The sequence below is a fragment of the Macrobrachium nipponense genome, chromosome 28 (genome assembly GCF_015104395.2).
Source record: "Macrobrachium nipponense isolate FS-2020 chromosome 28, ASM1510439v2, whole genome shotgun sequence".
In the NCBI taxonomy this organism is placed as follows: Eukaryota; Metazoa; Arthropoda; class Malacostraca; order Decapoda; family Palaemonidae; genus Macrobrachium; species Macrobrachium nipponense.
This window is the reverse complement of record NC_087217.1, coordinates 17,854,011-17,870,906: the sequence shown is the minus strand read 5'-3', so window position 1 is coordinate 17,870,906 and position 16,896 is coordinate 17,854,011. Positions and strand designations below refer to the sequence as shown.

The 16,896-nt window shown below is 40.4% G+C and overlaps 1 protein-coding gene and 1 long non-coding RNA gene across 2 annotated transcripts in view; one reads left to right on the top strand and one right to left on the bottom strand.

The window, feature by feature from the left end:
* Positions 1 to 16,896, top strand: part of LOC135201547 (rapamycin-insensitive companion of mTOR-like) — a 144,617-nt gene that overhangs the window by 75,303 nt on the left and 52,418 nt on the right. Inside the window, exons 12-16 of the mRNA XM_064230544.1 lie at positions 1,046 to 1,254; positions 2,519 to 2,611; positions 2,844 to 3,045; positions 11,595 to 11,764; positions 13,356 to 13,560. Coding sequence (XP_064086614.1) covers positions 1,046 to 1,254; positions 2,519 to 2,611; positions 2,844 to 3,045; positions 11,595 to 11,764; positions 13,356 to 13,560 — 879 coding nt within the window. The remainder of the gene's footprint in view (positions 1 to 1,045; positions 1,255 to 2,518; positions 2,612 to 2,843; positions 3,046 to 11,594; positions 11,765 to 13,355; positions 13,561 to 16,896) is intronic.
* The window catches only part of LOC135201548 (uncharacterized), an 83,021-nt gene continuing 68,859 nt past the window's right edge, over positions 2,735 to 16,896 (bottom strand). Inside the window, exon 4 of the long non-coding RNA XR_010311548.1 lies at positions 2,735 to 3,032. This is a non-coding gene — a long non-coding RNA (uncharacterized LOC135201548). The remainder of the gene's footprint in view (positions 3,033 to 16,896) is intronic.

Here is a 16,896-nt window from a genome sequence, read left to right as displayed (position 1 = left end):
GTCCCTGGATCTCACAAGTGTAATTTTAATTCTACCGGTTTCCAGCTTGGCGCTAGTAAATCCTGATGTTAAGACCTCAGGTTTGTTAGTTATGAAAAATACAAATTAGTTACAAATTTGGTATTTTTCGCAATGAATCATTTAAGTAAATTTGGCAGAATTTCTGTCAGTTTCAGTGTTGTAAACTTTCATTAGTTTTTATGTTACAATTGATTCAGTAAAATCTGAATATTTCTACCAGCAAATCTTTCAGGTTAGTTATATAATCATCAGAGATATTTTTATGTTTGCTTTTTCAAGTATGGGATTAGATATATAGAGAGTTCATTTCTGTGTTGTGCTCTGTGTGCTTGAATGCCCACCAGACCTTCCTACATGTCTTTGTCTTGTTGCCTTCCTGTCTATTGCTTTTCTGATCACCCTTCCATATCCCTGTTGGTCATGTACCCAGACAATCATGTTTTTTTTCCAGCCTTTTTATTCCACATCTCTCGTCTAATTCCTCATTGGTTATACAATCTTCTTACTGTACTCCTTTTTCAAAATTTCATTTACCTTATCAGTGCCCATGTTCCTTCTTCAAAATCTCTTCCATTTTCCTTGTTGGTCCCATGTTTCTACCTTAGAAGGTTAGTTGTGTACCAAACTTATATAACTTAGATATCAGCCATATAAGATTTGATATCTTCAACTGGGTGCCATGTTAAACTAACATTAATAATCTCCCAGTTTGTCTTGTTAAACTAACAGTAATAATCTCTGTTTGCTTGAGTTATACACTATTAAATAGTACCCACTTCTGGCTGTCTCAGGTCAAATGAGGTTGACATTTTACCTTACCCAGGTTTGCCTGATAACCAACACTATTTGGTATTTAGGGAAATCAGGTAGTGAAGGGTTCTTTTTTTTGTGAGATTCCTCACTACTGCCTGATAATTTTTCTTTATAACTTTTGTGGCTGTTATAGTATAGAAATTTTATTGACTGAGACCTACAGTACAGTACATCCTTTTTTGTAAAAACTTGTGTATTGTTTTGCTTTCAGGATGACTGCTCCAAGTACTTAGAGGAACTCCTGGTTGATGTCACTAGGAATCTGGGATATGTGGTGTGTGAGCGGCCACCCCATGATGCAGTTTTATCCCCATCCCACCTTAATACCACAACTTCTCAGCATTACTTTTTATTACTAGGAAGACTTTCGCATACTCAGAAGGGATATGATATGCTCCTTAGATCAGGCATCTTTCAACAGTAAGAGTGTTTATGGTTATTGGTTGAAGCATAATTTCCATTTTATGTAATGACTTTTTACACCGGATAGGAACTTTGAATATGATAACTGTTGCAAACTGTCAAGAATTTTTGTCACCTTGTTTGTGATAATTGTGAGAACATTATTATTTTCTTTGTAAAGTACTGTGGTGTTGTGAAAAGAAGCACATAATAAATGAATCTATAATGGGCAATAGACAGTTCTTGGAAGATAAAATGCTTTGTAGACACTTCACCTATTTGCCTACTGTTTTAGGTCAAGGCCTTTGGTTGTCATCTCCCCAAACTGGATTATTCAAATGATCATTTCAGTCCTTAACAGAAATACTTCAAAGAAATTTTTTAATTGCTTGTCAAGATATTCTGTTATCAAAATAAAGTTTTAGGACATAAAATTATTTTATGATTTAGAGTTAAGAACAAATAGGTTTGGCCATGCGTGTTAGATTTAAAGACTTGATCTCATGGTTGTTTGTATGAAAATATTATTCCCCTCAAGTGAAACTTATATACTATATATCATTATAGAGGTAACTCTAATAGGGTAGTCCTCATGGACGGTTTTCTCGGGTTATAGCACTGTTACCCTGATTTTACGGTGCTGTAACTGGATTTTACAGCACTTAGCCACCATAACTGCCATTATACCCATTACTATTATTTTGATGTTCCCAGTTTGCAACATTTTTCGGGTTACGGTGCGCTGCTGGTAACGGAGCCCCCACTGTAAACCTGGGACTGGCTGTTCTCATAATATCAACTTCCTACCTAGTGTGTGTATTAAATGTAATCCTAATTACCTTGTTTTAAAATGTGAGTGTGGAAGTGAGTAGACTGTTTGAAGTTCAGTCAATAGGTTAATAGGTCTCAAGTCGCTGCCATATGTAAAAAGAAGTTCATGGCTAACAAACCTATGGTCTTAACATTAAGGCAAGTATTAACATTAGGGTAAACCTTCTGGCACCAGCTGTCCTAATGTAAGACTGCAGGTTTCTTAGCTATGAAAAATTCACATTAATTTAAGATTTATTTTGTAATCATTCGTACGATCACCTTTTTTTTTATTATATATTGTGTAGTGTTTAAAATGTCATATACTTGCTGCATCCTCTCATTTTATGCATAGCATTAATCTTTTTTAGTGAACGTTAGATGAGGGAATAACCTAGAAACTGAGGCTATTTTTATTACCTGTTGCAAGTAAACAACAGTGATCATAACTTTGTCTCATTGATTTTTACAGGTTGTTGGAGATTGTCAGTATATCAAACAGTGACATGTATGCTAAGCTTATTTGCACATGTCTTGATTATTCAATAGATGGGATATATGGTAGGTTTCCTGTGTTTTTTAAATCAATTTTATACATTTTATGTTTTATATTGTAATAATGTATAAGGAGATGTAGTTGATTGACAATAATGCAGATGTTTAGAAAATGCAGTTGGAGAAACAAGGCTAAATTATTAAAATTTTTATTACATAGGTATACTTTTTTAACACAGTAGAGGTAAGCATTTACAAACGGTCAATTGGACCTTTTGTTAATCCTGTATTGTTCATTTCAGATCAATATTTAACAAAATTTTGACAGGATGTCAGGAATCTGCTCGAATGTATGCCACACAGTTTCTTCGAACGCTGGTTCGTGCGGGTGCTGATAATTTTGCCCATTGGGGCATAGAGATGCTGGTAGGTCAGCTGAATGATGAGAGTCGTCTGGTTGCTCTAGCTGCTCTTGATGTCCTAGATGAAGCCTGTGATGAAGAGGTACGTATTATTTGAATGTAAATGAAACCCATAATTATGTGTTGTTTCCTTGCTATACAATCTTTTATTGTTTTTAACTGGTTTCCAGCTGGCACAGGAAGATTATCGTATTGTTAAGATCTCAGGTTTGTTAGCTATGAAAAATACAAATTGATTAAGAATTTGTCAATTCAGCATGGTTTGCTTTTATACAAGAATTTATTTTGATAATGTAATTCTGATTCCTTTGAATTTCTTGTATGATTTTGACTTATGGTATAAATTCTTGGACATAACTGATCTTTCATTTTGAATAAAGAATCTTATTTTTTTTTGTTGAAAACTTGTTTTTGCCTTGTTTGGTTTATTGATTGGATTGTAAATTATTATAATGTTAGCTCATGAAATTTAAAGATATTCTTGAAGGGTTAATATAAAATTGTATTAAAATATCAGGAATTAGGTACTTCATAGAGAACATTATTAGAAAACAAAGGTACTGGATATCTTATGTAAAGTGGGGACGTAATGGTGTCAAAATGAAAATTAGGAGGGTGTGGAAAGTGTTTTGAAACCATTGCTGTCACACTTAGGGGATGCCTTAAGGCTTCTTTCTTAATTGGGAGTTGAAAACTAGAGCAGGGTAAAGTTAGAGAAGTTAGACAACTAGGACGAAGATACCAAGGTAATACGTATAAAGTAAAAGACAGCAGATGATGTAGCTTGCTGTGAGGAAATGCTGCGAAAAATTTTTTTTATTGTGCATGGTTTGCTAGATACCCACACTTGATTGGTACACTTGCTAGATACCCACACTTGATTGGTACACTCATACGGAAATACATAGTACCGTTGTTGAAAATAAAATAAGTCATCCCTTCCATGATGATTCAAGAAGTCACAGTCAATGTAAAGTAGAAAACAGTAGAACATAATTACTCTCATCAAGTAACGTCACAACACACGTGGAATATTTTTCTTGCCTATAAATAAATTCAAAACTTCTTATAGTTACATTACCTATGGGAAATGCACAGCAGTACATACTGTTTTCATACATTCAACTTCCCTGTCAGATATATACTTAGCTATAGACTCCGTCGTCCCCGACAGAAATTCAAATTTCGCGGCACACACTACAGGTAGGTCAGGTGATCCCGCCGCCTGCCGCTGGGTGGCAGGAATAGGAACTATTACCGTTTTAAGCCAGATTTTTCTCTGTCGCGGTACTAGTAACATCGTTGCTAGTTCCTCCTGACTTGAATTTCGAATTCATTACGCCGTTGATCTTTTGGACTGCTATTTGGTGACGTATTGGATCTTTGGTTTGGCATACGCTATTGTGGACTGTTTTTGGATTTGCTTTGGAATTTCTCATAATGTCTGACGTGTCGATTTCGTTCAGAGTGTGTGTGAATGAGAATTGTTTTGTGAGACTGCCGAAAGCTTCGGTGGATCCTCACACCACTTGTAAAAATTGTAGAGGGAATGTATGCTCTCAATTGAATACATGTGATGAGTGCAAGAATTTGAATGAGGAGGAATGGAAGTTGCTTAATTCCTACCTAAGAAAGTTGGAGAGAGATAGGGCTAGAAAAGCCTCTTCCAAGAGTGTAAGTAGGTCGGTCTCTAACGAGCCAGTTAGCTGGACTTATTGCCAGATTGATAACCCTATTGTTTCCTCCCATACAGCTTTACCTTCCGATTATCGGACTCGGCAAGCTCAACATCTGAAATTGCGAGTCTAAAAGCTTCGCTTAAACATATGGAACAAAAAATTAAAGAACTGGAAGGTAAGTGCAGTGAAAGTGTTCCCAGTGAAGTGGAGGGTGCGTCTGATCGGCTCTGTCTCGCTCCCAGGCCTAGACCTCTTTCAAGCTCCCAAGACCAGTGGAGAAGAAATGTCGAAAGCCGCAGGGAGGTTTCAGAGAATCCCCACCGGTCAGGCGTCCCCTCGGCAGATCCTGTAGTTACGTCCCGGGCTGCCAAGGATAGTCGTTGGAAAGACGTCCTGAAACAGTGTTTTTCTTCGTCTGATTCCTCATCTAAAAAAGGATGGAGTTCAGATAGATTGTCGAGACCTTCGAAGAGAACTTGGAAGTCTCCTTCATTCGACTCAAGCCTTGAAGAATTTCCGGAAGAATATCCTCCGGAAAAGAGGAAGAAGAATGTATATTCAGAAGCTTCTTCTCCTGCATCGGAGGTTGGAAAGAGAGACGTAGCTACGAAGATGTTAGAGGATATGCAGAAACAGATATCTTCCCTAGTAGGAGTTCTTAAATCTGATCAGCCTAGAAGGAAGGATAGATTTCTCCCTATCAAAAGATCCCGTCCTTTAGAACTATCTGAGAGCTCGGACGAGGCGCCTGCCAGAAGCCTGGCGCCAGCCAGACGTCAGGCTACTGTCAAGCGTAAAACGCCGTCAAGGCGACAAGATGTGTATAGGGAACTTCCTACTAGGAAGAAAGCACATGAGATGTCCGTATCGAGGAGTAAAATTGGAACTCCCGAAATCGGACGAACTCCTGAAAGGAAGCGCAAAGAGCCTGAAGCGCCTGAAGCGCCTGAAGAGAGGCGCAAAGTAACTGAAGATCCTGGAACTCTTTTGGCGAGGCGAAAAGAGTCTGGAGCGCCTGAAATGAGGCGTAAAGCTCTTCAAGTAAAAGGAATGAGGCGCAACGCGCCTGAAAATCCTGAAGTGGCTAAAAGGAAATATTTAACTCCTGGAGAGCCTAGAGCGCCTGATATGAAACATAGAGCGCCTGGAGAGCCTAGAACGCCTCAAAGGAAAAGCAAAGAGCCTAGGGAGCCTGAGGCGCCTGAAAGAAGAAGCAAAGCGCCTAAAGAGCCTGAGGCGCCTGAAACGAGACGCAAAGCGCCTGAAGCGTCCGAATGGAGGCGCAAGGCGCCTGCAAAGCCTGAAGCGGCTGAAATAAGACGTAAATCGTCTAGAGCGCCTGAAAGCAGGTGCAAGGATTTGTACAACCCAGAATACAATTTGGATGAGCTATCGGAGTTTGAAGCGGACTTGGAGGCTCCTCTTTGGGATTTTTCTCAAGATCAATTTTCCCCTGACAGGGCCTCTAGGTGTCGCACAGGTGATCGTAGCCCCTGTCGGGAAGGAATTGATCATGAAAAAAAAAAAAAGGGAACGACATTTAAGGACTTCTCCTGGTAGGGACGAAAGTTGTCGCACAGGCGGCCGTCGTTCTTGTCAGGAGGGCCTTAGGGTAAAAGAACAATATCGGCCTTCTCCTGGCAGGGACTCAAGATGTCGCACAAGCGACCGTAGCCCTTGTCAGGTTGCAGCCGGTGTTGCTGCAAGCCCTGTGCATTCCCGAGAGAGGAGTCCCCCGGTCGCACACTCTTCTCCGAATAAAACTCAACCGGAATTAGAGGATGTTTCGGACTCTGAAGAAAACAAGGGGGCAGGTCTTTCTGATTATAAGATACTAGCAGCCCTCTTGTTAAAAGAATTTGGAGAGTCTCTGAGTCCTGCTGCCCCTCCTTCTCCTCGGTCTTTATTTTTCGAGTACGAAGGCTGCGAAGTCTTCCTCTTTCTTGAAGATGCAACCGACCATTTCAATGAAGAGGGCTTTGCAGTCGGTCGGGAATTGGCTTAAAACCAAGGAGGAGGCGGGGAAGACTGTGTTTACCTGTCCCCCTTCCAGGCTATCAGGGAAGAGAGGGATTTGGTATAGCACAGGGGAATCTATGGGACTTTCTCTTCCCTCATCTGCTGAAGCGGACTTCTCGACCTTGGTGGATTCGGCAAGGAGGCATGCACTTCCAGCAGCCAAAACAAGCTGGACAATGTCTGAAATGGACCATCTCCTCAAGGGAATATTCCATGTCTTGGAAGTTTTTAACTTCCTAGATTGGTCCCTTGGGGCTTTGGCCAACAAGACTCAAGACCCTCAGTTTTGGAACCAGAAGTCTTGCATAGTGTTTTGGCATGCATGGACAAGCAGTGCAGGACGGATCGGCTGAAGTGGCATCCTTGTTCGGGACAGGAGTATTAAAGAAGAGGGCTGTCTTTGGTTCTTTTCTTACCAAAGCAGTCTCTCCAGTACAGAGGGCTTCTCTTTTATACGCCCCTCTGTCTAAACAGCTGTTTCCTTCTCAGTTGGTAAAGGACATTTCCCATACGCTTACTGAGAAGGCAAACACCAGGATTTGCTGGTACATTCTGCTAAGAAGGCCGGAGGCCAGCTGCTTATGTCCTCGAAGAAAGGACGGGAGCCCACACCTGCCCAACAGCCCTTTCGAGGTAGAGCTTTTAGCCGAGCTCCAAGGAAGAGAGGAGGAGAGAAAAGAGGAAGATCTTCCATTAGAGTTCCAAGAAGAACGCAAAATGAGATTCCAGTCCTCCAATCACCAGTAGGGGCCAGACTTCTGGGATTCTCGGAAGCATGGGCTTCAATGAAAGCAGATTCTTGGTCCCTGCAAGTGCTGAGGAAAGGATACCTCATCCCCTTCAAGAACAGACCTCCATTGACGACGACTCCGAGGGAGCTGTCAGCGAGATACAAGGACCCTGTAAAGAGAGAGATCCTTCTTGGACTGGTGCAGCAAATGTTGGGGAAGGAGGCCATCGAGGTAGTACAGGATCCGCACTCCCGAGGTTTTTACAATCGCCTATTTTTGGTGCCGAAAGCCTCGGGGGGGTGGAGGCCTGTCCTGGACGTGAGTGCATTGAATCGCTTCGTGGAGAAGACAAAGTTCTCCATGGAGACATCCAACTCGGTTCTCTCTGCTCTCCGTCCAGGAGATTGGATGGTCTCCCTCGACCTGCAAGATGCATACTTTCTCGTCCCCCTGCATCATTCGTCGAAGAAATATCTTCGATTCATGGTGCAGGGAAGGATTTATCAGTTCAGAGCTTTGTGTTTCGGCCTCTCGACGGACTCCTCAGGTGTTTACAGCGTTGATGAGAAACGTAGCAAGATGGCTACATCTGAAAGGGGTGAGGATATCTCTTTACCTAGACGATTGGCTTATAAGAGCGCAGACAAGACAAAAGTGCTTGGAGGACTTGGAGATAGCTCTTCAATTGACCAGATCTCTCGGATTGCTCGTAAACCTCGAGAAGTCTCACACAATCCCCAGTCAGACTATCGTCTATCTGGGGATTCGGATGGATTCTCGGGGTTTTCGAGCGTATCCATCCCAGGAAAGAATCTCGAAAGGGTTGGAGAAAATCTCGGTCTTCCTGGAGAAAGAACGAAGCTCAGCGAGGGAATGGCTCAGTCTTCTGGGCACTCTTTCCTCGCTGGAGCAGTTCATCTCTCTAGGGAGACTGAATTTGAGACCCTTGCAGTTCCATCTCAGAAGGAGTTGGAACAGAAGAAAAGGAGATCTTTTGGATACCTTTCCTATAGGAGAGAGTATCAAAAACCACTTACGATGGTGGTTAGGACCACTGAGAAGAAACGAAGGAGTGTCCTTGGCCCTTCAGAACCCTCACCTAGTGTTATTCTCAGACGCTTCGGACACTGGGTGCAACACTAGGGACGAAGGAAGTGTCAGGCAGTTGGACAGAAGAACAGAAGGCCTGGCACATAAATGCAAAGGAACTCTTAGCAGTGCACTTAGCACTGCAGGTTTTCGAGAACGAAGTCAGAGGCGTGGTGGTCCAAGTCAACTCGGACAACACCACGGCTCTGGCTTATATAAGAAAACAAGGGGGGACACACTTTCTCCCTTTACCAACTAGCAAGGGATCTGTTGATATGGACAGAAGAAAGAGGGATTCGACTCCTGACGAGGTTCGTTCAAGGAGGGAAGAATATAAGAGCAGACAGACTGAGCAGGAAAAATCAGGTCCTTCCAACAGAGTGGACCCTTCATTCACAAGTCTGCCAGCAACTATGGTCTCTTTGGGGGAAGCCGCAAGTGGACCTGTTTGCAACATTCCTATCCAGGAGGATGGAGAACTTTTGCTCGCTGGGGGACGATCCCAGAGCCCTATCCATAGATGCCATGCTCATGGATTGGGAGGGCATAGACGCGTATGTGTTTCCCCCATTCAAAATGCTGGGGGAAGTAATGAGAAAGTTTGTGTCCTCGGAGGGAATGAGGATGACATTGATCGCTCCTTATTGGCCTGCAAGAGAATGGTTCACAGAGGTACAGGAATGGATAGTGGACTTCCCCAGATCTCTTCCCGAAAGGACAGATCTGCTCAGACAACCCCACTTCGAGGAGGTATCACAAAAATATCCACGCTCTCGCTCTGACTGCCTTTCGACTATCGAAAGATTGGTCAGAGCGAGAGGCTTTTCTCGCGAAGCGGCAAAAGCAATTGCTGGAGCAAGAAGGTCCTCAACCATGCGGATATATCAATCGAAGTGGGAAGTTTTCCGTAGATGGTGTAAGGCGAAGAAGCTGTCCTCCTCCGATACCTCTGTGACCGAAATTGCTGATTTTCTTTTGTTTTTACGAGAAGAATCTCATCTGGCAGTGTCAACCATTAAAGGTTATAAGAGCATGTTATCAGCTGTGTTCAGGAATAGGGGCCTGAACATAGAGAATAACAAAGATCGCATGTTTTGATTAGATCTATTTGAAACTAAAAAATTAAGAACTTCTCTCGCCCCTAGTTGGAATCTGGATGTGGTTCTCAAATACCTTATGTCGGAGAGATTTGAACCTCCCGATAAAGCTACTTTCCGGGACTTGACTAGAAAATGCATTTTCTTAATAGCTCTCGCCACTGCGAAAAGAGTGAGTGAGCTGCAAGCGCTTGACTCTAGAGTGGGTTTTAAGAAGGATTCGGCTGTATTGTCCTTTAAACCTTTATTTCTAGCAAAAAATGAAAACCCCTCGAGACCTTGGCCTAGGACTTTTGAAGTAAAAGGCCTTGCCCAATTAGTTGGGAATGAAATGGAAAGAACTTTATGTCCTGTGAGAACTTTAAAATTTTACCTGCAGAAGAAGAAGCAGTTGCAGGGTTGCAATCAGAGTTTATGGTGTGCAGTTAAAGACCCTAGAAGAGCTATGTCAAAGAATGCCTTAGCATTTTTTGTTAGGAACATCATAACGGAAGCCCACATGAGCTGTGATAGTGAGGCATATAAGACCTTAAGGGTAAAAGCACACGAAAGTACGTGCAGTCGCTACATCATTGTCGTTCAACAAGAACATGTCAATGAAGAACATCTTAGCGGCCACGTATTGGAGATGTAACTCAGTGTTCGCCTCACATTACTTGAAAGATGTGAGAGTGACATATGAGAAATGCTTCTCTCTAGGACCTTATGTATCAGCGGATACAGTGCTGGGGAAAGGAGAGAACACTGATCCTTAATATTAATTTTTGTCCTTATATTTTATATATTGTGATTTTAAAATTATTGGTGTTGAGTTTTTAGGTTGTTTGAAAGGTGTTTGGGGATAACGCCTTTCAATCATATTTACTAATCCACGGTTAGGATCGGGTGATCGGGATCAGTATTTTACTCCTTTATATGCCAAGAGGCATAGGTATATTGTCATGTAAGTGAATAAGACTCCAGTGACAATTGCCATTAGGTTCTGTTGAGTAAGTGGATAAGACCCATTGACAGTCCTTTTCAAGAGTTCTCAGCCATAGGGCACACCCTCGCTGAAGCTTTTGAGGCGAAGCAGACTTCTCAGCACAAGCTAAGAAATCTTCCGCCTAAACAGGTAGGAACTAGGGTATTATTAATTAACTTGTATTACCTACAACATATGTCGTTTACCTATTAAGGTCAGTAATTAGCTGTCTCTTGCCCTCCGCCAAAGGTGCCAATCAGCTAAGTATATATCTGACAGGGAAGTTGAATGTATGAAAATGATATTGTTATTGTACAATAAAGTTTCATACATACTTACCTGGCAGATATATACGATCGTACGGCCCACCCAACCTCCCCTCAGGAGACAGGTGGAAGAGAAAAATCTGGCTTAAAACGGTAATAGTTCCTATTCCTGCCACCCAGCGGCAGGCGGCGGGATCACCTGACCTACCTGTAGTGTGTGCCGCGAAATTTGAATTTCTGTCGGGGACGACGGAGTCTATAGCTAAGTATATATCTGCCAGGTAAGTATGTATGAAACTTTATTGTACAATAACAATATCATGTTTATGTGTATAGGCTATTCATTGAACAAGTGGTATATATATACTAGATAAAATGGATGGATAAGAAACTTTCAAAAAATGTCATGCCTATAAGTATTTGCAGTGTTATATACTGTTTCTGTTTGAATTTTGTTAATCCTTTTCATTATTGATTATTATTCACACCTGGTATACATAAAGCTTAGTCTATGCAAGATACATGAATATGTGATGTGTATTCTTTTTTTAAATGCAATCCAGGTCTTTCTCTTGTAACAGATATCACTGCCAAAATTCCAGATTAAAACCATATTTTTTCATTTTAGGATTACTTGTACCTTGCCTTATACTTTTCATTCCCATTTTTCATGATCCCCCTGCTGCATATTTTCATGATCAGATTACCATGCAAAATAGGCTTGCATTTTTGTAAAACTCTGGTAGTATAAGTCATTCTCATCTACTTTTCTGCAATTTCTAACAGGAATATTTAGAATCAGTCTTGAACTCTCCACCTTCTGTTCTTCACCTGGGAGATCGAGGTCAACTGTTAATGGCAAAACTTGTATCTTCTCCTAGAGGCTTTAGAGCATACCATGAAGCCAATTTCATCAATACATTGCTGGACAAATGGGCTACAACTTACAATTACAAGTAAGTTTAGAAGGTGTTTTTTGTGATGTAATATTTAGTTAATTTTTTGTTTCTTCATAGATATTGGCTCCTTAATCATTTTTTATACACCTACACAATTTTATTTTTAGTAATGTTATGTGATGTTAAAATTATCACTAAAATTCTCTTGACAAGGTCTTGGTTGTATAATGAACATATTTTTTTAATATTAGATTTCATTAGTGAACTTGAAGTGTTTTTTTTATCTTATGAGTGGTTGTTGCTTATAAGCCCATATAGTCAAAAAGAGCCATTAAATAAGCTGATTAGGGTATGCTTGGATTTTTTCCAATATTTTGGCATAATTAGTCATAGTATATGCTTTTGGAAAAGTGTTGCTAAAATGCTTTAAAGATAAAAATTCAGTCTTAGTACGAATGTAGATTTTGTATCCTTAACAGAGATAGTCACGTATAGCAGCCCTTAAATATTACTGATTTTGTCTCATATTTTGAGAATAGGAAGTAAAAATTTTAAGTTCCTAATTAACAGCCAACTTTATATTCATATGAATTACATACCATCCTATTTTTGCCTAATGTGTTATTTCAAGAGCCGTTTTGCACAATGGATGTTAACTGCTAAACCTCCACCACTACGGGGTACCCATGTCTTACCTCCTGAATTGTTTCATTTCTTGATTTGGTTTTGTCATATATTTTTATGACAACCCATCTGTTATAATTAGCCTTAGCTTGCAGCAAGAGATTCCCCAGAAATATAACTTCTGAGGTCTTAATGATAATGAAAAATAACTTGAAAATTTACTACATCATTGACCAGTCAGTAGGAAAAATTACCCACCTTGTTCTTTTGAGTGCCTGATTAACAGGAGCAACAAGATTTTACCCTTTTTATCTGTGGCACTTTTGATTAGCTAGCTCTTATGTTTAAATATTTTCTTCAATTGCAGGTTATCGTTGTGTAACCAAATTCTTCCTTTTATATTTCTCATGTATTTCCCTATAAAAGTTATAATAATTGCTAGTTTCAAGGTGTATCTTTTTTTTACCCTACAAGTATTCCATTTTTATTGAATTGCACTATGATTTGGAAGTCTGTTACAGTTATCAAGATTGCTGTAGTTGGGACCATACCTTTTTGTTCTCTTTTCTTTAGTTTTACTATGAAACAGTAGAAGTTTTTGACTTAAAAACAAAATTTTTAACAAAAACATCATCAATCTAAATGAAGTGTCCTCCCAGGCACCTTGTTCAAGCTGTTACAGCATCTTGCTAAGAATGAAACTGGCAGTTCCTGCCTACCGATAGCTTTCTAATATGCATATATAGTAGTCATTCAACAAGGTGTTTTATAGTGATTCTTTGTATGGTTGCTTCAGAAGTTCCTAATTAAACCTTATTAAATGTAAAATACTGAAAAAATATTGATTCTGAAAATCTCATGGAGAATATAACCAATTGCACATTGTTGTCGAATACTTTTTTTTGTGTTGCATGTCATCTAAATATTATTTGAAATCCTAATCCTTTTTGCCTGTATTATAATACCGCAAATCTAATGCTTAATCTGTGCAGGAGACTTTTAGTGCACTTTTTTTTCAATACAGGTATGTCCGATTAATGCAAACTGCCCTAGCTGATTCACTGACTCAGCACCAGAGAGGAGAAGATGGTACTTATGGAAGGCGTTCTTGCAGTAAACATGTTGTTCATGATGTATTCCTCTTGCCTCATCTTTATGGTTCTTTGACACAACATAAGGAAGGATTTTCAGTCTTGATGCAGCATGATGCTGTCAAAAACATGGTTCAGGTAAATTAATAGTTCTTCATTTCCATATATATGCTATCATATACAGGCAGTCCCCGGGTTACGACAGGGTTTCCGTTCTTGAAATGCGTCGTAAGCCGAAAATCTAAGCCGGAACATTGTAAATAATCCTAAGAAAACCTTACTTTTATGCCTTGGGTGCATTAAAAACTATGTAAACTGCATTCTTATTGACATTTTTCATTAAAAAAAAAAAAAAAAAATTCAAATATTGATTATTTTGCATTTTTGGTGTCATATTTCATCTGCCAGATGAGCGTTGTAGGCGTCGTAACCCTGGAAATAATGTCTGATGAATATAATTGAGAAGCGCCTTAACCTTGGAACGTCGTAACCCGAACCCAACGTAACCCGGCGACTGCCTGTATATAGTACATATACTGTATTTCTTGCAATCAAAGACATTCCAGCCTTGAAGACACATCCCAATTTTAACCAGCAGAATTTATATATATATATATATATATATATATATTTATTTAAAATATAAAAGTTGGAAACACTATTGAGCTTATGGCTTTGTTTTGATTGATGCTATCGTAGTACATTGGCTGTGACTTTGGCTAGTCGAGGTATAGCACATGTATTATTTCAGTTTTTTCATTTCATTTATTTTGAAAATACTTTGTTTTGTGGTTTTGCACATTCTTTGACTTTGATATTAAGTAAGCTTTCCTGAAGTTTGACATACCAGAAAAACAAAAACAAAAACTTGAACAGTTTGTGACGTAATGTAAATTTTATCAGCTCAACTGTTTTGCATCAGAAATTTTCTTGACCAATTGCTTTAGTGTGTGCAAATGGATAGAGTATGGCTGTTGCAGTGTTATAAGATTTTGATAGTGTTGAATGTAGGCTTACACAGCAGTATGTTAAATCTCATCAAGGAAAACTACACACTGTAATAATAAGTATTAGAAATGCAGATTAACAGTTTATTGCTTAGTTACATTTTGTTAAAGCATGACATGAACTTGTCACCTGTGTAATGTTCCTTTAAAGTCAGCGATGTTTGAGTAGAACAGAATTACTGGTGTTATTGATATACAACATTTAAATTACCACTTATCCATTAACTCCCACCTTATTATACTTATTCCTGAAGGAATCTTTGTTTATATATATCTTTTTGTGTGCATGATACTTTTGTTTATTTACCATATATAGTATATATATGGTCATGTACAGGAGTTCTGATTACTGTCCAGCAAAGATCACCTTCCACTAAGGTTAGGATAGGTACTAGATGGAAAATGCAAGCTTCAGCTACTTGGATGTACAGTAAATTTCTGAGATTTATTTTAATAAAAAAAAAAGTTTCTTTGATGAAAGAAAATATGATACCATATGTAGATACTTTAAATGTAAACAATCTAAAAAGCTGGCAGTTAGCTAATAGTACATTTCCATCAAAGGATGCTCTCTCCCATCTGTAGGGAGGGCATGGTGCATTGCCAAGTTCTGTGCTTTTAACACTATGGATTTGCCTTCCTCTCATCTTAGATCATTATGCCTTGGTGCTACAGCAGTCATCTCTCTTAACTCATATTCCATCATCAAATGTCTGGCACTGTGGGCCTTTTTACCTGAATTCACTGCTTCAACTTCTTATGGTAGGGTTTTCCATACAGCATTTGGATTTTCTTCCACTTCAGACCCACTGCTTAGGGGAATACTCAGTGTCTGGAGACCCTTTCCAAATCTCAGTGCACAGAAGTATCCTTTGGACATGCCCTTGCAAGCTCCTGTTCTTCTTGGCATTTAACATTCTTTTGATGGAAATATCTTCCTTCTAGGACTCTAATGCTTCATTTTTACACATGCAACTTACCCGGCAGATATATACTTAGCTAATGTCTCTGACGTCCGACAGAATTCAAAACTCGCGGCACACGCTACAGGTAGGTCAGGTGATCACCCCCTACCGCCGCTGGTTGGCGGTAATAGGAATCATTCCCGTTTTCTGACAGAATTTTTCTGTCGCTGGTGCTGACAACAACTTTGTTGGTAGCTCCTGCTTAGAATTTCTTGCTTGCTTCGCCGAGGATTATTTGGGAAGTATTTGATCTTTGGTTGTTGGCATACGCTGTTTTTTGGATTTAGTTGGATAATATGTCTGGTTTAACACCTGGAACTCTGTTTAGAGTATGTGTAAAAGAAGGATGCAAGGTGAGGTTGCCTAAGGCGACTTTGGATCCTCACACTGTTTGTGTAAAATGTAGGGGAAGGGATTGTTCAGTTAAGGATACATGTGATGTATGCGAGAGCTTAACTGAAGTGCAATGGAAAGAGCTAACTGCATACGTGAAAAAATTAGAAAAGGATATGGATTAGAAAAGCTTCAGCTAGAAATTCAAGTAGATCCTGTTCTGCGGAACAGGATAGTATTTCTAACCCTGCAGTAGCTTCGCCATCTTCCTTTTTGGTTTCAGCTCCTTCCCCCCGCAGCGAACCCGCAGATGCGTCTGCCGAGAGAGCCGCTGTGGAAGCGTCAATCCGCAATTTGCAACAGCAATTGCGAGAAATAGACCAAGGTAAGGGTGAAGTGTGTAGTGACGTGTGCAGTGTCCCCAGTGCAGTGGAGGGGGGCGTCTGATCGTCGAATGTCGAAAGCTGCAAGGGGGATGTAGAGTATCCCCAACGGTCAGGCGTCCCTTCAGCAGATCCTGTAGGCTCGTCCCAGGCTGCTGTAGAGAGCTATAGGAAAAGCCTCTTAAGGAAGTGTTTTTCCCGACTCTGATTCGTCCTCTCCTACAAGCAAGGATGGAGCTCATCTTCCAAATCGCGCCCTCTCAAGAGAGCCTGGAAACCGTCAGGAGAAGGCGCTCTTGACTCCAGCCCGGAGCCTTTTCCGGAGTATTCTCCTGCGCCTAAGAAGGCTATGAAGTCTCCTGAATCTTCACCAGAAGGGATTCGGTCCTCTACTAAGAAATTCCTGTTGGACCTCCAAGCGAATCTCTCTTCTGTAATAGGCTCTCTTTCAACTAGTAGGCGCAAGGAGCCTTCTCGCAGGAAGGACGCCTCTCTTCCAGTTAAGAGTTCTGTTAGGAGACCTTCTCCTAGTAGGAAGGAGGAGTATAGTAGGCGATCTTCACCAGTAAGAACCTATTCTCCCCCTAGAGTAGACGACTCCTTTGATACTTCGTCTAGACAGGGAAAATTGTATTCCCGCGTAAGAAGAGTCATAGCGCAAAGCGCCAAGAAGTAGCTCTAGATCCTCTCCTGGTAGGATTAGGAGAAGTCTTCAATGCGAGAAGGTAGTGATCGGTTTGTATCGTCGAACGATCTCCTAGGAGTAGGATCTCCTCTTCAAGTGGA